At 33.9% G+C, this 22,424-nt stretch overlaps 1 protein-coding gene across 1 annotated transcript in view; it reads left to right on the top strand.

Moving 5' to 3' along the window:
- The window catches only part of LOC118191919 (uncharacterized), a 168,603-nt gene extending 149,992 nt beyond the window's left edge, over positions 1-18,611 (top strand). The window contains exons 2-3 of the mRNA XM_035362782.2: positions 8,307-8,420; positions 17,220-18,611. Coding sequence (XP_035218673.2) covers positions 8,307-8,420; positions 17,220-18,065 — 960 coding nt within the window. The 3' untranslated portion in view covers positions 18,066-18,611. The remainder of the gene's footprint in view (positions 1-8,306; positions 8,421-17,219) is intronic.
- The last annotated feature ends 3,813 nt before the right edge of the window (positions 18,612-22,424 follow it).

Here is a 22,424-nt window from a genome sequence, read left to right as displayed (position 1 = left end):
AGCCGCCGTCTCTGTCTATGCTGCATTGTTAAGGATGGCCGAAGTAATGGTCACCATGCTGATAGTCCCCGCTCTTGCAAACGTCAACGTCGACGCACTTTACGAGCTGATATTGAGCGTGCTGCAAGCACGCGCCTTTCCTAAGTAATGGTCCGTGATGTGGTCGTACGGTTTTGCAGGGCTGACTTCACAACATGTCTGTCGTCTCGGGCGTTACTCATGAGAAGGCGTTGGGATCCTGAATGCCCTTCAGTATAACCCTCAGCCAGGGGCGTAGCTAGAGGGGGGCAAGGGAAGGCATCTGTCCCCGGGCGCAGAATCAAGTGGCGCCAAACTGATGTTACGACATTTTAGAATTAAACGTTTTCCATCCTTGGCAAGCAGTAGAGGGCGCAAAATCTTCAGTTGTCCCTGGGCGCTGAAAACCCTAGCTACGACTCTGCCCTCAGCAATCCTTTGATTCCATATTCGCGTGACAATGGTTGGATGACGACCATTGCGATGGGCGATATCACGGGACTATAATCTACATTCGAAAGGCAACGATCCTGCTTCGATCGAATTCCGAAACTTACTGGTAAGCATTTCCTCTTCTTGTCCGAGGCATAACACGGTATTCTGAGCAAACTACGACCTTGCAAAGTACTTTCCGAATGATAAATCCGCTACATAACTTTTCTTTTATGGAGTGCTTCAGATGTCGTTTCTCCCTCCTGTGTCGTCTAAATGCGCTGAAATGCTAATCATTTGGATATCCCAAACTCTTCTTCCTTTGGAGTGATTTTTGACGTTCATCAGATCATTCCTTCCTGGTGTGGCAATTTTAATGGCCAGTAGTGTACAAGAAAAGTACCCAAATTATCGTTACTGTCTCCGCGGTGCAAAAGATCGCTAAACTTTTTATACCGGAATTTAAGATTTCATAATATAGTCACAAAATCTTGAACAGAACCAAGAAATGTCACAGTATAAACATTATACAGCGGTTTAGGCTTTTCGGGCCACTTTAATAACTATCCGGTGCCGTGTATTGGACACACCTGATCAACTTGGTGCGAAATTAACATATTAAATACTCTTTACATATAAAAGAAAAGTATCTAGTACATGAGTTTTCAATCAGGGAGGAATTTCATAGTTTCAAGAAGGGGAATGTAGTTAACATTTTGTTTGACTGCTAATTATTTAGTTTTAGTTTTTGTATATAAAAAAATCTATTTTTATTCAAGGTTTCTTGTAATTATCAAAATTTTCTATCCTTTTCTTGCTTAATCTATAAAACACATTTAAAAAATAATCTAAATTCAAACAAATGTGTATGTATTTTTTTATCTTGAAAAGAAGGAAGGAGAAGAATGATCGTCGATCAGTGAAATGTTAAAAGGTGTGCATGGGGCAGAAAAAAGTTTAGAACCACTGCTCTAACATCTTAATTTCAAATTATCTTCATATTAGCTGTGTTATATACACTAACAAAGAAATTTTCTAAGCTGTTAATCTACAATTATCTTTCTTTTATTTCAAAGATCAAATTCCGGGCTTTTATTACCATACAGATGTATTTTGCTTTTGTAAAATAATTATCACAACGAAAGCATAGTGATTATTTCTTTTAAAATACTCAATCTGTTAAACAGCTAAACTTGTATCTTGAGTGATAGATTAAAATTATTACGTCATATTAAATGGAAACTGGCTATTGGCCAAGCCGAATGGACGTTAATGATTATTGGGCTTCCACAATATGCTGATATGAATAACACATGTAGCTAGTGGATGGCAACAACTCTTATGATTGTACAGAATTGCTTTGTTTTGTGAGGTGTCATCTAGTCCGTCTATAAAATTACAAGCACTCTGAATTTCGATGGGCACAACAACGGCCGAGCGGTAAAGGCCTTGAACACTGGTAGTTCGGTCCGAGGTGCAAATCCTGGTGAACGGGTTGGCTAATTGGCTTTTTAGTGATTTTCCCCATTTGTAACCTATATACGAACCAGTTTCCTTTATAAAAATCCTCCACGAAGGTATCGCTCCCCTTAAGCGGATAACCCTCGAGTGCTATGCCATAATAAAAAACAAAAACTACACTAAATCTCAAATTCATCGTTGCCTTGGTTATAACAGGTATGTATTATGTATATACGTAGTAAGATAAGCAAAAAACACTTAAATTTACAAAACAAGAGGACATAAGTTTGAAAGAAAAGTATGCGAAAACGGTATTCAAAAGAAAAAATGTATGGTACAGAAGTATGCGTAAAATACGAGACAAAGGAATCGCTCGAAAAAAATTATATAAATACCATGCCTTTAACTTTAGTGTTAATAAGTACGTGAAATTCGCTTTATATTTAAACGCGTGAAATAATTCACGGAAACGATGCACAGATTCACAATTCTAGCTTTACCGCTTTATAACTCGTTTTTAAAAGACATCGTTCAACATGTTTTGTTAGAAGATATTCGAGTAATCCCATTCCATTTCTCCGATGTATCATTTTACAGGAAGAAAACCATCTTTTTTATTCATTTTTGAAAACAATGGATCGGGTCGCTGTTTGAAACCCGAAACATAATATTTCGAAAATGGCAACGCTTACCTCTACGAGTATACTTATTTTCTGAAACGTGACTGTGGCTTTCCACCCTAACACTCCTTCTGTACTTCATCGACGTTTTCGTGAGTCTGTATCACGTGAATGGGAGAAAATTAAATTTTCTGCTTGTGTACATCTACCACCTCTGCTCAACACCTATTGAAAAGAATAGCCAAGAACGTTTCAAAAGTGTTTCGCCTCGTCCTTTTTTTTTTTTTTTTTTTTTTTTTTTTTTTTTTAATAGCTCATATTACGTTGCAAAAGAAATTTTCGGCGTGCTTAAAAAAGTCAAAAACCTAATTATGTTAACAGTTTGTCGTGCAGTTTACTGTTACCTGATTAATAAGCGTTTCCGTATTCGGGTATTATTTGAATATTATATACGTTTTTAACAGAATCTTTTTAAGGTTTTAGAACTGTTACGTAAATTACATACGTTAATTTAAGTTCCCGGCTTTTTATATTTTCTTTTTAGTCCAAAGAGGCAATTTGCTCAGAAGGGCTATTAATTTCCTTTTGGCATTTTGCGTCATTCACTTTAAACGAAGTTTCACTTTTCAAATTGTTGCCACGAAATATTATCGTCCTCTATTATATTTAAAGAAATTTAATAATGAAGACTCTGCATGAATGAATGTATGTTTTAATTTGAATTATGAATTTAAAATCTGCATGAATAATGCAGATTTTAAATATATAATAAATAATTATAAATCTGCATGAATGAATGTATGTTTTAATTTAACATTAATTTGAATGAATGTATGTTTTAATTTCCTTTTGGCATTTTGCGTCATTCACTTTAAACGAAGTTTCACTTTTCAAATTGTTGCCACGAAATATTATCGTCCTCTATTATATTTAAAGAAATTTAATAATGAAGAATCTGCATGAATGAATGTATGTTTCTCGCATTGTGAAAAAACAACTCTAGAGACGTTAAATTTTGAATAACGTAGTCCTGCACTTGAATATGGGCATTTGGAAGCCCAAATTTGGTATCTGTTTTATTATCTGTTTCTTATTTTGTAAATCTTTAACGAATTTTCGATTAACATACTCAACGAATTCAAAGCGATCAATGGCAACACTGCAAAGGGGAAAAAAGACATTTTTATCTCCGACGCACGAGACTATGTATCGGAAATTCTAAAAATATGCTCTTTTAAAATATTTTGTGATATTGATGTCGGATTGGATTTTATGGTTTAAGTGCGGAGAACATGATATTTAATAAATAAAGGTAACACACAAAACGTTAGAAAAAAGGCGTCCCTTTGGGCGTAATATAAAATCTGAAGGCTTTCAGATTTTTTAATTCTTTTTTCCTAATTTAAGTAATATTAAATTAATTTAAGTAATATTCTAATTTAAATAATATTAATAAATTAATTTTTTCCTCTTAAACTGAAGTAAAATGTATTGAACAATAAAAATCCCAAGAATTTTAAAATTCGTAAGGAAATAATTCTAATTCCATGATAGCCTACGTGGTAATCAATTTAATTCAGTGCTACATAAGATTTGACAACTAATATCACTCAGTCAGGCATTTTACTGGAAAGTCAATGTTAAGCAGTGTGAATTTTCCGAAAAGCCTTAAGTATCCTAATGAATCTTTTTCCGAAAATTATTATGAAAATAGCATTAAAATTGTTTCAATTGAAAAGTAATACTTTTCTTATTCTGTCAGAAATCTGAAGAATAGTAGCTATCTTATTCTGTTGATTTTAAAAATTAGTTTTTAATGAGGTTTAAAAGATTCATATCCACATTTGCCTGAATGGTTGATAGTGCAATGGTATCGAAACTTTAAAATATGGGCATCATAGCATGAAACGCATTATTCACTTTAGAAGTATTTGTTGATTTTATTGTATGATAAGAAAAGAAGTAAAATACCGCAAACAATTGTATTATTCTTCCTGTTATCAGATCGAAGTTTTACTGAAGTGAAAGAGGTTAAAAAACATAAAAAGGAAAATTTGTTATCTTACATAGAGCACCATTATGTCTAAATGTGACATAATATCGGGTTGGTGAGAAAGTAGCTTCGTTTTTACAGTGCGAAATAAAATTATATTTTTTCTAAACGAAAATGAACTTTAGAATTAAATATCTTCCATTTTTTTATTCTATGAGCTTTTGGCCTTTTCGTAATAACATCATGGTTTCCCGCGTTCGTAGAAATTATGGTCTTTATCAACAAAAAACTCAACTAAGTGCCATTGAGAAGTCACTGATACTACTGAAATTTTTACCTTTTAAGAAGTTTTGTAAACTTCGAAATTAATGACAATCTGGTGGTGTAAGGTCGGGAATATATGGGGGATGTGACGTCATTTTCTTACAAAGCTCCAGTAATTCCATACATGTTGCCAAAGATGTGTGAGGCGCCGCATGGTCATGTTGGAACATTATTCCTTTGCTATTTGCGAATTCTGGTTTTTTTCTCTTTGACTGTTTCCTCCGATTTCTCTAGTTATTGGCAGTAATTATCCGAGTTGATCTTTTGGTTGCTCTGAAGAAGCTCAGAATATACAGCACCTTTGTAATCTCACCAAATGGTCATCATGATCTTTTTCTGATGTAATTTAGCTTTCGAAATGATTTGCGCTGATTTATCATGTTTAGACAATGATCTTTTTCGATTAATGTTACTGTAGACGATCCATTTTTCCTCACCAGCGATAATTCGTTTAAAAAAAAAGTTCGATTGCAATTATGTTTTAAATACGTTCCACAAATATTGATTCCTTGTGTTAAGTGAATTTCTTTCAATTCACGATAAACCTAAAAATCGAGCTCTTAAACTAGTCCAAGATATCGTATGCGATTTCAATTGTTGTGAATTCAGATATTTAACGTCGCCCTGGTGGCATAGTGTTGGAGGAGCCTACTGAGGTATAGAAGGGCGCAGACTCGAATCTCGGAGAAGGCATATATGTTTGTAAATGTATAGTGTCTTTGCGACAGGGAGCACTCTAAACTTATAGCGAGCCGAATGTCCTCTCGTATGGATTGATACCTGGGAAGAGGAGTGGCAGACTCTCGGCCCCCCTGGGATGTTCTCCCTGAAAATTGGGGTGGAAATAGACGTCGGGCAGAGCGTTGATCGTTTTTAAGTGAAAAATATCCAGAAAAAAGTTTTTAAACCAATTCTGACACATGCGTTCTGTTCAGCACTCAATACCATAAACTTTCCATATCTCTTCTTGAACCTCAGCTGCTTTCTTGCCTTTTTAAAAACAAAAAAGTAAAACATGTCTTTTTTTTTTTCCCCCCCCCCAACCGTATGTTAAAATCGACAGCGAACTAACATTTGGTAAACAAAAATACACAAAATTTATTCCTATTGCAACCTAAAAACGCCATTAAAGTCGTTTGCTCCTAAAAGATAACAGTCTTAAAATAAGCAATTTGCTAAAGGAAAATTAAAATTTCTTTTATTCGAAGAGTGGCAACAACTTTCAAATCGACAGTTCATTAGACAACGAAGATAATCAATATATATTGTAATGTAATATAAGCGTAACAGAACATGACGTGGAAACTCAACTGCTTTACTAGCACCAATAAGCGAATAATAATTTTATACTATATTACTCAGTTTTTAATACAATTAAGACGTGCATTTTAATTTTTCAAATAATTCAGATTATTGGCTGCTTTAAGTGAAATTTTTGTTTTCGCACATTCAAAGAAAAGATGAGTAAATATTTTTTTTTCATAAGCAGCAACATTTTATTAAGATATCTGAAAGAGCTTTTTGTTTTATTATGAACACAATACTGCAGAGTTAAAGGTTTAAATTCTCAGTTTAAAATTATATGAATATGCTCGATTCATCTCAGTTTGTTGCTTAGATAACTGCATCTAAATGCTGTGTAAAATGAACAGTTAGACTTGAATCAAAATTAAATGAATTTATTTACAAACGCATTATCTGTAGTCAATGAAATGAAAATTAATATGCATGTTAATTGATATTATTCAACAACCTAATGTTATGGATTTTCTACTTTCTGATTGGCCGACCAGTGGCCGAGCGGTCAAGTCTCTGAGTGCTGGTAGTTCTGAGTAAATAGTGAGTTCGATTTCAAGACGAGCTGGCTGCGATGGCGTTTTTGTGGTTTACCACATGTGTAACGTGGATAAGAGCCAATTCTCCTTAGAAATTTATCCATGAACGTATCCTTCTCTTAAGTAGTTAACCCTTTCGCGCTTTTCCTGAACTAAATAAACGAAACACGACCACTTCCTGGTTAATACGCAAGGGATTCTTAATCTTAGTTCATAAAAATCTGCAAATTAAACTAAATTTAAAAAAATGGTATTTGTTTATATACCTTTGATTTGCCTAGATTGCTAGGCTGGAAAACCTGGGAAGGACTTCGCGCTATTGCCATTCTTGTGTACTGTCCTTCCAACTCTAATTCCAGTGTTTGCTTCAAGTAACTGTTTCAAGTCGTTCCATTTAGTTTATGTCTAACGATATCGACTTAACTATGCAAAAAATTTGCATGTCGCCCATTCGAGATAGTGGTTAACGAAGCTGACTGCCATACCGAAGCGCCCGGGTTCGAATCCCGGAGAAAGCATAAATATTTGTAAATGTAGAGTTTCTGTGCGGCATGGGGACACTGTAATATGTGGTGAGCAGAAAGTCCTCTCGAGAGGTTGATAGTAGGCGAAGAAGAGTGGCTGATCCTTCGCCCGTGGTGCTATCCATCAAAATTAGGCGCGGAACTAAACTAAGTCGTATTGTCACCTATATGGTGTTCAAGGCTCTTACCAATGACATTAGCTATCTTGACCCCTTGCCACGATGAATTTTGTGGGTTTGCCAGACACCTGATATGATATTTTTTTCAATCGGGTGGGATAAGCCACAAGCACACAAACAAAGATTTGCATATGGGCATCAAAAAACCTTCGCGGTGCATGCTCAAAGAAAGGATGAGAGGAAAATAATAGCTCATGTACACTCTTTGGCAAAAGGAAAAAATACCAAGCATCATGAAGAAAGTGACTGTTTTTATTGTAATGAATGCGTAAAGCTCACACTCAGGTAATGACATGATTCAAAATTCAAGGACATAGGACAAATCAGTGGCTAGCAGTTGCAGATTGAATGTTCATATCAGTTGCTAGTGACCATCCTGGCTGCAATACGTGTTTGTAATCATGGGGGTAGGAAGTGATAAAGATTCCTAGTTTCATCCTGCGATACACTCTGCCAGGAGTTTCTCAATTTTGTCTCTAGATCATCGACATTTTGGGGTGCTTGAGTATCACGGCCCTGGCGAAAGGTCTGGTAACCTTGCTGGCTAAGGAAGAGCATAAAAATCTCGGAGACAGTCCAGAGATATACCAGTCTTATCTGATCTAGCATTATCCTGTTGAAAAATGGCTCCAGGATGAAGGGTAGCGAAAACGGCCGTAGGGTGACGTCAACATATCGTCAAGCTGTTAAAGTTGTATACAAGTGACTAGGGTTAACCTAGTAAGAGATACCAGATTCCATACCTTCCCACCAGGGGTAATGGCTGTGGGCATTTATAAAACAAATGCTAACTGGGACGGTCGTAATAAACCGTTCACAGTTATTAACTGCTTTATGTGATGCTAGTAACGAAAAAGTTTTATTTAGTTTTAAATTTTAATTTGTATTATTTTAAATTAAAACTGATTACTTTCTTGCAGGTTCTGACAGCATTCTGTTGCAGAGCAGTTCCAATTGCTCGAAATTCAAATTCTTTTAATCCAGAATTGAAGCGTCTTGAAAGCTTTACTCGTAGATATGCTATACCTGAAAATGTAAGGTCTCATTCTGTATTATGCCCATTTTTTATTGTTCATTTCTATGTGTGTGCAAAACTGAAATAACTGTGAATATTTTACCTTTTCACTAATAATATTAATAAAAAAATATGTGTGTGCAAAACTGAAATAACTGTGAATATTTTACCTTTTCACTAATAATAGTAATAAAAAAATATGTGTGTGCAAAACTGAAATAACTGTGAATATTTTACCTTTTCACTAATAATAGTAATAAAAAAATGTGTGTGTACAAAACTGAAATAACTGTATATTTTACCTTTTCACTAATAATAGTAATAAAAAAATAATCGCTAAATGTTATAGCCATTTAAAAGAAGCTAAATACACGGAAACTTTTTTCACATTGAGTAATAAATTATTTCCTTTTGTTCTTATAGTGCTAACAGCTTATATTTTCTTAGTAAGCTCTCCCTCATAAAGTTGTGTATTCGTAATTGTAAGAAAAGAATTAATCTTGTTGAGTGGACATTAATTATCTTTTGATCTCCCTTTTACTACATGATCTCACTGTTACTACTGGTCATGCTAAGCGTTTGTAATCTGAAAGATTATTGGAGAAATTAAACAAGAATCAGCGTAATATTTGTAAATTTTGCAGAACTAGTTCCGAGGATTTAAATACAGAACCAACTTTTTCAGCTGCCTAAGTGCAAATAAACAAGATAGAATATGGTGATAGGACAAGAATGACTGGAAAGAAGTCAAACTACTGGTGCCATCTACTGATGAAACAAGAAAACTAAAACATAATTTCCCTAAAGACTGAGGATAAAGATGGATGAGAATTAGGTTCGTTAACCAGAACAGAAAGATTTTTTCGAATATGAAACGCCTCTAGAGAATCTAATTCACCAATGCAAAATGTTTCTTGAATAATTTTGACTGCAGAAAAATGGAAAGTTTGATTTTCTGGCCGACAGTGCTGGAAAAGAGAGGATTTCTGAGTTTTCTTTTTCCTAATGTATGCCTCATGTTCTTTTAGCGAGACATTTTATAGATTTTATAGATTTTTTATATATTGTTTGATTTACTTGTTGTTTAACTTCTCCAATAATCGTTATTCGGTGTGTTATTTTAACCTAAATTAATCTGAAAGATCTTTCTGTTAATATTCTAATTTATTATATAACTATTTTCGTGCAACAGAATCACAGACTAAAGAAGAAAAAATTTAATTAAGTTTGAAAAGTATCTAAATATATTTATGCGGGTATTCCCCGCTTTACGAAAGTTAACTTTGTTCTACTTCGTCTTTATACAAGGCTCATATTAGAGCGTAATTTTTTTAGCAGAAAGAGCTCCAAACAGTACTTTTACTTTCGTTAAAAATGAAAACAATTATCAGCATTTCCTTCGCGCAATTATTATATAAAATACATCTCGAATTACGAAATAATATTTAAATTTACCATGTACAATTTAAGAGTTATAAAATAAGACATTTTGTTTTTCATTGTTTCAGGTACAAGCTTAATCTAAGTGTAGTTTGTGAAAGGCCTTAAGAATATTTACAATTTGCAGTCTTGTAGTACTCTTTAATCCCACTGCTAGGCTACTTGGGAACCATTAACAACATTATGAATAGGAAAGCAGGTATCAAGATCTGTTTCAAACTTTAATAAAATCAGTATTCAAAACGGAGCAGTTATTGAAGAAAACGTATATCATTCCGTGCGTAGATATTTAGATGGTTTTCATAGTACAGACATAGAGAAACTTCTCAGCCATAGAAGGTCTGGATATCCAATAATCTGTTTGGAACAAGATATACGTTGTCAAAATAAGAGAAAGAAAAACAAAAAACCGTTGTGCTCTTTTTAGAACTGTTATAGGTTATTTTAGTTTTAACATACATACAGTTTCACAAAATTATTTGGAATATTTGGTTAACAGAAAGATCGTTTTCTAATCTGTACCACAAATCTTATTAAATATTCAAAACTATTAGAGTAGAAGTTAACAAAAAGGCATTATCAAAATTCATCGTAAGAATAAAAATTTCTTGAAATTGACTGTAGCAGAAATTTAAATTTCGTTTTTATAGCTATGCTACTGCATTAAAACGCTAAGGTTTTAAATGAACGAGATCAGGATCTGCGTAAGGCAAGAATATTCGTTTTTAAACGTCAAAATAAAATTTGTAAGATTCATAGTGAATTTGCCCTAGCCATGTTTATTTGTGCATTCCGAAATACTTAATGAAAGGATGCACCGGTTTTCTTCCATCTTGGTCAAGCAGGTAGTTGGATCGCTTTGCACAACAGTGAGCACACACGACGGGATATGATTATCGATGAATGGAATTTTAGCCAAGAAGACAAGTGCGTGTACCACCACGGAAACAGGGCAGTCATGTGTCATGTCCTTAGAGCCGAGTTAAAATCCCATGGATATTTGCAATTGTATAGGGTCTTTGTGGAGACACTTAAAGTGCTGTTGAACCGTAAGAACTCTCGAGAGGATGGTGGAAGGAAAAGAGAGGTGAAAGACCTTCGAAACTGTTCCAAAAGGGAATCTCCTTCAAAATTAAAATAGAGCTGGGCAATTTTTTAATGATATCGTCAACAGAAAGAATAATGTTTCTTCAATATTTACAAATGAAAACACACGGAAGTGACTTCAATCATTGACATGTCATGTCATTCATTGTACTGATGCAAAAAGGTATTAATTTTAAATAAAATATGCATAGTATCCCAAAGTCTCACTTCTATTTTATTCTATGTAAACTGTGGCATTATTAATTATCATATTACGAATGTTAATTTTATGTTCATGTGCTATTTATTATGATTTTGTAACCTATTCTGAAGTCCCGAAAAAGTTAAAAATTTTTCAGTGTAAGAAATTTGTGCTTTTTATTAAATAGCTTTATTTTAATTGACTTATTGATAGAAATGCGATATCCATCAATTTTAAAATTTTGTTGTTTTTCAAAACGAAAATGGTAAACGGCCTAACCAAATTTGCCTTGGCAGTGGTTATTAAAGTATTCTTTTTATTTATACTAATAGGGCTAATGATAGTTTTCAGCTCTTTATCTCATTTCGATTTAAGAAAGGTTTCGTTTTAGCGCTTAAGCCTATATTTGTCTTTAGCGGAATTTGAGCTTAATGAGAAAATCACAGAGTACGGTAATTCCAGTTGTCTGTGATAAAAACCCCTAACTTTAAAGCGATTATGATTTCTTACAACTACAGAAGTGAAAAAAAAAGTGTTACTTTAAGGAGCAAAAAAAGTTTATATAACAAATATACAGGGTGCATCTGAACATGAGGGCAAAACTTTAGGGGGTGACAGATACGAGCAATATTCGTCACAGGATGTATGGTCGGAACGCAAGTGGTGAGAAGTTAAAGGATAATTTTCCATTGTCGCGTTTAAAGAATTAACACAAGAATAAGTGAAAATACTTCACAAAACATTTTATGAACAGAACATGCTCACAAAAATTGCTAGGCTTCATACCAGCGGGATAGGGAGTAGCGCATTTGCGCAGACATCAGGCTTTTTCCGGATATCGCCGGCAACAAGAGTGATTTCAATGAGAGACTCGAAGATTATGTTGTTCATATGGCCCCACAGGAAAAAGACCAAACGCGAGAGATCCGGTGATCTTAGTGGCCAAGCTGTGGGACCACCTCGGTCAATCCATTGCCCTGGAAATTTCATAATTCGTATAACCAACAATTCTCTCCGTAATCCACGGTAGAAAATGCCGTTGGGTGCGAAGACCTACCCGTTTTATACCATTTATTTGCAGTGCCTTAGCGGCTCGCCCTTTGCGTTTCGACCATACATTCTATGATGAATATTGCTCGTATAGCTGCCTTCTATCACCTCCAGAAGTTTTGTCCTCTTATTCAGATTCACCCTGTGTAATTCAAAAAATAGTTCTAGAGTTGTGATTTCTTTTTATTTGAATTAAAACTGAGTAAATTTAACATTCTTCTTCCGGCTTCTTTTCTGGGATAATTCAAATTTTACTGATATGCACAACGTGCCATGACTTTTGTCACAGCATCTCTTAGCTCAAGAATAATCAGTTTAAAATGATGTATATCGTTGTGGTACTTCATTATTTTTTGATAGTGACAAGTTATTCAGAGAATTCTTTAATTTTCCAATAACCAGGTATGTAAGTTCATGAACTGTTAGTGCTGCTGTCTCTATAGAAATCCTCGATTTTTATGTAAAAAAGATATTACGAAGCTGGAAAAATAATCTGCAAATTATATGCACTATAATTATATGTTATATTTGGATTTGGCGTATCAGTTACATCTTGCGCAGCTGTGTAATTAAATGCCTGCAAGACTCTAAAAGCGTTCCATTGGCACAAATCACCAAAATAGCTGTTACGGCTGTTTTATTAACTCGGGCTTTGCCTATGTCATCATGAGCTTTCCAACAAACTAGTTAATGTATTTAAGGAAACGACTTCCGAAAAATAAAGTTGTGCTATTTTCAAAATCTTGTTATCCGACATTTGTCCCCGAAATTGTTGCAATACAACCACAATGAACTTCAGTCCACTTTGACGTAAATATATTCTACCCATCTAGAGCCAACTCACGTAATCTGTAACAGGTAAAAATCCTCTTTATTGACACTGAACAAGTATCGAATTCAACCACTAAAAATAGTTGTTGTTGCAGATCACACAATGATGTATCGTCTTCGCGAAATCCTAGTTTCAGCTGTCTATTTGTTTCAGTACGAAAAACAGCAGTAGACATGTGACAGTTTCGCTAAAATAGATTTGTTCTTCTTTGCTTTGGGTCACTTAGTCTTTTAAGCAGAAGGAAAATAACCAGTGGATTTTTAAGTTTCCATGTTTTTAAAAATGAAAGGAAAAGAAATTAACTATTTTTACTTTCGAAATAATTTTTTATGCATTCATTTGATTCCTAGACAAATAGCGTTACTTTTGCTCAAAAGAATAATTATGCAAAGCTAATGTTATTTCGTTTCAAAATACTTCATTTCTTCCCAAACAGAAGGCATCGTTCCCAAAAAAAGATAGTTTCCTCGAGCTGCGGCCTAAAAAACTACTGATTGCTTATCATATAAAAAATTTTTACTCATATACATTTTCGCTTCCATTAGAAAATTTTCACGGTTTCTAAATCCAAAAATATAGAAACCTGTGAACACTAAAGTTAGATTTAACAACCATACGCAAATAACCAAATTATTTAATTACAGAATATTATTAATCAGTGCTCATTGTTTGAGAAATATCTGCTGGAATGCAGAGGCACAATGTTTTTATGAACAGTATTGAATTTTTGAATGCTTATATGGCAAATGTCAATACTGCTTTTAAAGGTCTACTTTTTCTAGAGAATAATCGGTTTCGAACATCAGCGTTTTATGGAACTGCGTATTAGAGCTTATACTTTTGTGAAGAAGCCCACTCAGATCTCTGTTAATTATACAGAATTGTATATCTTGATCTATCTTTTTCTTACAGCATTGTACACTTAATGGGAATTTTTTTAATATGCTGATTATATCTAGCAGTCAACAGAAATTATTTCTGATGTTTCCCATAATAATGAATCTACGTGCTCTTGGAATGATGTGGGTTTACAGAAAATTGATGTCTAAAATTAATTTCTCTCTCTCGGAGAACTGTTCAGTGACATTCAGTACTAAGTAACACTTCGTTAATTTTTGTATGGGAGCAACTTATAAATGCACATCAAATTTAAAGATAAAATTCATAATAAATAATAGAAAACAAGAAGTTTCGGTAAAAATCAAATTATTAATAAGGTAAAAAGTTTTTGATTTACTGTGATAAATAGTTTATGGGTTTGAATAGTAGTATAACTCGACAAATGAAGTTTTGAGATAAACATATGTATCGTTTATTTTGCCACCTTTGCCCACTAGCGGCCGAACGGTGAAGTCCTTGAACACTGGTAGCTCGGTTGGAAGTTTGAATCTCGCGAACGGGCTGGCTGCATGGGCGTTTCGTGGTTTTCCTCGTGTGTAACGTGTTAATACGATCCAGTTTCCCTTAGAAAATCCTCCAATAAGTCATCCTTCTGTTCCGTGTAATGCCTTAGGGCGGAACACGCAAATAATAATATATTTTATCACTTTACCTTATTTTATTCATTTCATAAATTTCCAACATGAGTCTATAACCAACCTCGAAAGAAATATTTAAACGTAAAATCTTTTTTGAAATACAAAATAGAAAAATTACACAATTTTTCAATGATTATTTTTACGCAAACTAATAGAAGCTTCACTTCACAAATGCTTCAGGAACTTCGAAAACTGCATCAAAAGTAATTAACTGTTCAGTAAATCCAGCAACATCATTCTTTATAACATGTTGCATGCACCGCAGTCGCGTAAGTTTTAAAAGATTATCCGATTCATTAATTTTGATCTAAACAACCTCCATGTTCCAAAATAGCAACCACCTTATCACAGTAAGTGTTGCAGCCTTAACGATTTAACCTCAACTTAAATCCCAATGAAGTTAAGGGTCATTACAACTGCAGAAAAAATCTTGCGATACTTCAGTGATGTAACCAGAGGTCGGATTCCAGTTCGTTAATAACAAATCACTAAAGATAAAGGATGGTTAATGACAGTCTTATTGAAGATGATTACAATCTACAGCAATTATTTTTTATGTATATTTCAGATCCCTTCTTTTTTTTTGCCCATTTTGCCACGTACTATATTTTTTTAATACATGATGCATATTTTTGCTTAAAAAATCAACTTAAAATAATTTAGGTATGATTTATTGTTATAAAGATTTGCGTATAGTGAGCAATGTTATTTTTTTATAAAAGAACCTTATAGCTTTTGAGGCTCAAAATGGCAGCACCTTTCCCTGAATTTATTTCTTGTCTTGACCACGATAAATTAACCTGAATAACGCTGCTCAGGTAAGGAAATATTAATATTTTATGTTAATGATAGAACGTATATGATGAATGATTCATAGAATCAATGCATCTGAAAATATCGTCAAAACCTAAAAGCATGCTTGCAGTTATTCTTTACTAAAGTTCTGAAAATAAATGGCGCACAAATATGAAATTCCGAAATCAGGAAAGCTAATGGCAGTTGCATTTATCAAATTAAAGGCGCTCATTGTCCATGAGCACAAGAACCAGTTTAAAGTACATAACCTGCTGTAATGAAGTTTTAAAGAACTCTCGCCATTTTTGAACGAACAACAAACTTTATTAGTCAAAACTTACAGAATAACTGAAAAACATTTTTAAGCTCACGCAACGTCTGCGGATATTCTTTGCGGATAATCGTCTGCGGTAATTTACATTTCTTAGTGGAATTATGTTGGTATCCTAGCAACGCAATTACATTACACTAGATACTGTTGCCTGCGTACGGGTTCGTAATAGATTGAATGCAGAAGCCCGATAATAGGTTAATAAAATTTATTCTTATCAAAAGAAATATATCAGAACGTTGGAATTTTCCTCAGAGATATTTGTACAATAGTTCACAATATCACGGAGTATAATCCGTAGTTATACTTCAAACTACTAAAAACGTTACAGCGCAATGCAAAGCGTATCTAAACACTAATTCAGATACAGTTGCACGCAGAACTAAACAACTCGCAACAACAGTAAGTAAGCAACTGAGCTGAGATTCCAGTTTTCACTGAGCTGAGTTCTGGCTTTTTATAGTTTTTCAACCGGTCGCGAGATATTTCTAGTAATTTCTGCTTCTCGAGATTTCTGGGAAGCAATAAGAGCATGGAATTACGATTACAGCTAACATAATGGTCAAGTACATTTATTCAATTTCAATACAAATTACCAAGATATTACTCAACGTTAAATGCACGTGCCCTTCTATTTTTATTTTTCCGGTATAGCTTTCTCTTAAAATTTGTCTCGCGCTGCATTGCACTGGGAAATAGAACAATTTTAATTATAATTCTACTAAAATTAGCTATCTAAATACAAAATTCTTAACAATATATAACAATTGTTAGAAAAAAGTAACTTTTTTTATGTTTTTCGGTAAATTCTAAAACAAAATTAAAAGCCTTGAAAACTTAAGGTCAAATTTAGTGAAATTTGTCTAAAACTGCTAACGTTATATAAAACTCTGTTGCACGATCTTAATTTCTTTTGGTTTGGTTTGTTTGACTGTTGTAAAGCAAGGGAAGACTACACTGCTTAAGAGAAGGGATGCCTTCGTGAAGGATTCTAAGGAAACCTGCTTCCTATTCACGGTGCGCATGAGGAAAGCCAAGATAAGTAGAAAAACAAGGTTAGGCTCTTTCCAATTCTGACGTCCCGTATACAAGGGAAGAAACGAAAACACAAAAGGAATAGTTGCTTTTGAACAGAATGAGAGTCAAAGGTATCATACAACAGCAAACCTTGCAGTAAAGTAACCTTAGAGAAGACACGTTCTCGAAGATTTCAGCCTGGATTAAACTATCAGTGTTCAGCGACTGTACCGTTAGGGCGTTGGTGAGCCCATTAATTTCTTTTGGGTTCGAGATACATATGACACAAGATACATCCAATACATAATAATATGTTTCGTATATTTTTCTCTAATTCTTAAGAATAATACATCATATAAATTGAATGCTAATTAATAAATACTTTGAAACGAGAAATAAGATTTTATTTAGAATAATATCTTATTTCCTGCTAAGTATTGTTAACACTTTTCCTTAGCTTCTTAATGAGTTTTTTTGCTTTAATAAATTTATATTTTCTTGTTTTTTTAACAATTTCTTTATTACAGGACCACACATTAAGTGCAAAGCTTCCTTTGACATTTGGCTACCGTTTCTCTGACGATTATGGAACTATGCAATCCAGACAAGAAAAGATGGACCCAGACGGTTCCAAAACTGGTTTTTACAGTTTCGTCGATGCTAGTGGCCTTTTCCGAAGGGTGGAATATGTCGCTGATGGGAAAGGATTTCGAGCCACAGTCACGACCAATGAACCAGGAACCGTGTCATCCGAACCAGCTCATGTACGTGTGCTCTCCGAAAACGGCCGAAATGCTTTCCGACATGCCATCCAGAATTCTCCCCAGCTGGAATACAGCAGCAAGATCTTTTCGCGATACAACTCGAGTTCAGATTTAATTCATGATAAAGATAGGTTCATAAACCCTCAGGAAAACACTGATGTTTTCAAGGAAAACTCATTTTTTGATAAAAGTGCCGTTTTTGGACCTAATTTTGAAGAGTTATCCTCTCCGAAGGATTCCTCATTTGTTAACACTTACAAAGGCAGTGCTTTACCGCTGAGATCTATTCTCCCGTTATCTCCAAAATACCCAGAGATACCTGACCCTAAATTTCAGGAATTTAATTTGGAAAAATATTTTAACAAGCCTGACAGTAATTCTGATTATGTTTTCGGTGACAAACTATCTAAAAAAGATTTTGAAAAAGATTATACCGCTCCTCTTTACGGTAGCAAACTCTCTACAAACAGTCAGAGCTCAACAGGTAAGAGATATCCTCGAAGACATCGTGATTCAAGAGCGCGTGCCAAAAGGAGACATGTGCTTAAAATTCATATTCCTGAAGGATATGAGGACCATCCTGATCTTCCATTATATAGGGACAAATAATTCCAGAATAATATTAGGAATACGAAAGTAATTTTTCAGTTATGAGTTTACAAAGATGAGTTGAGAACAATTAGGAAGCCATACTCAGATTCAGAGTCACTCATTTGGCTTCGTGTGGAAGCGTCTTGTGAATGGATATTCTTCTCGAAGTCGGGAGCTGCTGATGTTTTGAACAAAATCCTCAAAATGTGTTGTTAATGAGTTTGAACATGATACGAACGATTGTGCAGAAAGGAATTCGAGATTCGTAAATATGCCATTCGGAAAAATGTTAAGAATTTGTGGTACAAAATTGCGAAGTCTGAGAACTGATGCTTCGTTGCTGAAGTAAATACAATGATTTTTCAGCATTAGAAGGGCACTCAAGCCGCGATGAACTGATTTTCAGTCTGTACCGAGTTTTTCAGTTCGAAGAAAATGCAGAGCTTTCGAAAGTTTTTGATAAATTACATTTAAAAACTGTTTTTTTAAATAAATTCTGCAAAATTCCTCCTTATCCAATGAATATTCAATTAAAAATAAGTAATAAAGCTTGTTGATATCATCTATTATTTTTCACTTTTTTTTCCTCATACCATCAAGCAAATCTCCAAAATAAATGCTAGGTAAACTTTATAAAAATTAAGATAATCCAATACTTAGTTTTTGCGATTTTAATATTTTTTATGATTTCAAAGGAAATGAGGGAAATCTTACTATGTCTGCAATACTCAGATTGTTATTTACATACTGATTTTCTACTGCGAACTTTTGCCTCAAACTCATTCAAGAGTTAAAATCAAACATACTTAATTTTATTAACAACAAGCACAGCCAGATATTTCGATGCTTTATGATATGTTCCAGAGAAAGTTCCTCTTTATAATTCTCAGATTATGTAAATTAGTTGACACATAATTTGCTGTTGCCGTTCCATACATGCATGAGGATGCTTTGTGGGCTCAGAAATATATTCAATCAATAATGAAATGATTGTGCCTTCTAGTTATATGTTTAAAGGTATAGAGTTTCACTCTAAACATTTAAAGACATATTTTAGATAGATTTAGATATTTACATGTCATTCTCACATGCTTTAGAGTTACACCCTCTTTGGTAACATAACCTGAATGAAAACTCTTAGGACTTAATCGACTTCTATCGCTATGTCTTCGAAATTATAACAGACACTTTGAAAGTGTATAAAAGACTCTTATATTAACTCATATGAATTAACAGAAAGCAAAGCTTGTGCTTGCAGAATTAGCCAGCATTTATGGAGCAAATCAAAAGTAACGAATTGAAATGAACCAAGTAAATTTGTAGTTAAGCCGAAGGCTGGACGGACAGAAAAACGCGCAAGTTGGCTCAGACCTAATATCGGCGTGATATCTTACCTCAGGGTGAGAATAACGCAAAGCCGCAAATAAACTGCTTTCAAGAGAATTAATTAGTAACACGGTCTTCAGCAGGTGGAACATGCTTTAATTCTACCATCTAAAACCTTCCTTTAAATACTATCTCTTTATGTCTCATTTGAAAACGAGTGAACTAGAAATTAGCAGTCTGGCAGGAAAACCGAAAGCGGGAAAGATCGTTAAAGATCATTGGCTAGATCCACAAAGAGATTGGTTTGTGAAAGAATTTCTAGATTTTTTTTTTCCAGTTTATGCTTGAAAAATGGGCAATGAGTTTCAAATGTGTCACTTTTTCAAAGTATTGTAGAATGAAGAATATGCAGGATGCTCCAGTGCTTTAATTCGTTGCCTAGATTAATATTCTTTGAAAATGATCGCTATATTACTTGGTGTATTGTCATGAAGCAAATAATTTTCCCCTCTCAATTCTATTCTCATTCTTCTTATGATATGTGATAACGTTTCATTGCTTCTGAATAAAAGATTCTCTTAAGGATTTAGAAGAAAAGTGCATTTTTGAGTCAAAAAAGTGATTAACATTTTTTCTTCATTGCGGGACACAAAGGATCTCGTCATTCTACAATCTATCTCTTTATTTCGGGATCATACCATCATCAGTTCTCATGCCTTGTTACTATAAAGCGCTAAAACGTATCGCCATGAAACGCCGTTTCTTATATAGTGCTGCGTACCGACTTATGAGTTAGGAGAAATGAAGCCTGAAAATATACATAATTTTGTCATCTTTTAAATCCTTAGTTATATTGTATGAGCAATGAAGGGGGGTGGAATATTTAGTACTTCAGATAAATTTCTAACCATCAGTAAGTCATCATCAGTATCAATAAATCCAATAAGTCATATCAATAAATCCAAGAAATCATATCAATAAATCCAACAAGTCATATCAATAAATCCAATAAGTTATATCAATAAATCCAATAAGTCATATCAATAAATCCAATAAGTCATATCATTAAATTCAATAAATCATATGAATAAATCCAATAAGTCATATCAATAAACCCTCATCTTATCATCAATAAGTCAAATCAATAAATCATCATCAATAAATAATGAGCAATGCTCTTTATTTATTGTGAAATTTTCTCTGTTATTCTACCATTACTTGTGTTGAAAGGTCTCCTAAATTTGGTCATTATCTTTTGTTGATACTCTTCCTTTTCGAAACTTTTGTGCCACTGGAAAATTCTTGATTTCCACTTGATCGTTTCTCAGAAAATAGTCTGCATTCTTGTAGTTTCTGGAACGGTATTTATTAATTTTAAACAATAATAATCTTTGTTTACTAAATCGTGATAAATCTTTGTTTTTACATATTTAGATAAGTCAGTTAAAATATACACCGTTTTCGTAAATAAAAGCATACCGAAGAATGGTGTGATGTTTATTTCAAATTAAAGTATAAGATCCTTGTAAATTTTGTAACCTTTTCCTTTAAATTCCTGTTCCTTACTTACAACTCCTTACCAGAATGAGTTTTTAGCATAGCATTCCATGTAAATGAGGTAGAAAGAGTACATAAAAGAAGTTTTGCTTACTTCCAACAGAGAAGCTTATGAGTCCTTAGTGTCCTGTGTTTGCCGTCAGGCAACATTGTTGTTAAAAACCGACCAGTTTCCAGCTCTTCCTGGTTATCAGTTTTCAATCTCTTCTCTCCTCGTCAGGTATTTATCTCTTATGGAGAATTTTCTTTGCGGTTACATCACAGGTCAGGCCCTAATGGGACTCTCTCAGTAACTGGCAAGAGTAGGGAAAACTTTCACCTGCTGCAGGCCAGTATACCGACCAAGTATCAAAGTATCGTTGTTAAGTTCACTATGCTTGGCCGTATTGTAACATGCTTGCTGATAGTCACCGGCTAGTTTGATTAAGGGCCAATTACGTTAGGTAATTGTATACAGCTTCGGCTAAGTCAGCTTAGTTTAGCATTAAATTAGTTTCTTATTTTCTTAGCTTGAGCCGAAGTGAAGGCTTTCCTGTAAGCCCGAGAAGGAACCGAATTTCATTATTTCTTTGAGTGAATAAAAGGTTAATTTAACCCTTATCTGGACTTTGTCGTTTACACACTTTGACTCAGCGATAAGTCACAATTTAGTTCAGTAAGTTCCACTACGTTAGAATAGACAAAGTAGTTAGAAGCATTACAAAACTTTCGTGGAACTTTTCTGATTTGTAAAACTTAGAAAAATAAATAGAATGAGCAAAAGAATTGGATGCGTGCCCGTGAGCATATAAGCATTCTGTACCGCGCCACGCGCATGAGGAAAAAATCCGTACTTCTGATTGGACATAATATCCGATGACATCATTTTGTCTTAATTTAATGGCGTTTAAGCGGGATTCTTATTTTTGATTTTTCGTTTAATGACACGCATGAGTGACACAAAAGCGTGAAAACTACCGTTTGTTTTCTTTGAAACGAAAATATTTAGCTGAAGCGTTCTGCACATAGTTTCCTGTTTCATGGAATAATAAAATTATTAAATCTTTCAAAGGTAATGTTAATATCAGAGGCAATCTTAAGCGCTGAGATTATATAAATAGCTGATTTCATGAATTAAATGCAAAAATGAAAACACGATGATCTCGACCCAACTGTAAAGGCATCTTGGGCCTAGTAAGTATACTATTATTATTGCAATTTTGTTGCATTCTGTTCGTTTTACATTGCAGAAAATGTTTCCTTTGCAAATGTTATTTTCCATGTTAAAGTCCATGTCTTTCACATTTCTTACATTCTGTTGCCTTAAATGAAAGAATAAATAATTCAATTAAAAATTCGTAGTCTCTTTCTCTGTTCCAAATCTATATTCAAAATAAAAAATTTAAATATAAATTCAAAACAAAAACTTTTACTTTTTCAGACTGATTATGAATATTGTTAATTTACTGTGTACTGTGTTAACCCCCAACATCGTTTTTGCTATTTCCGAAAACT

The sequence above is a fragment of the Stegodyphus dumicola genome, chromosome 6 (assembly GCF_044657685.1).
Source record: "Stegodyphus dumicola isolate Sdum_Otavi_A_Nest chromosome 6, ASM4465768v1".
In the NCBI taxonomy this organism is placed as follows: domain Eukaryota; kingdom Metazoa; phylum Arthropoda; class Arachnida; order Araneae; family Eresidae; genus Stegodyphus; species Stegodyphus dumicola.
The sequence above is the reverse complement of the archived record's forward strand: the minus strand, read 5'-3'. Positions and strand labels throughout refer to the sequence as shown.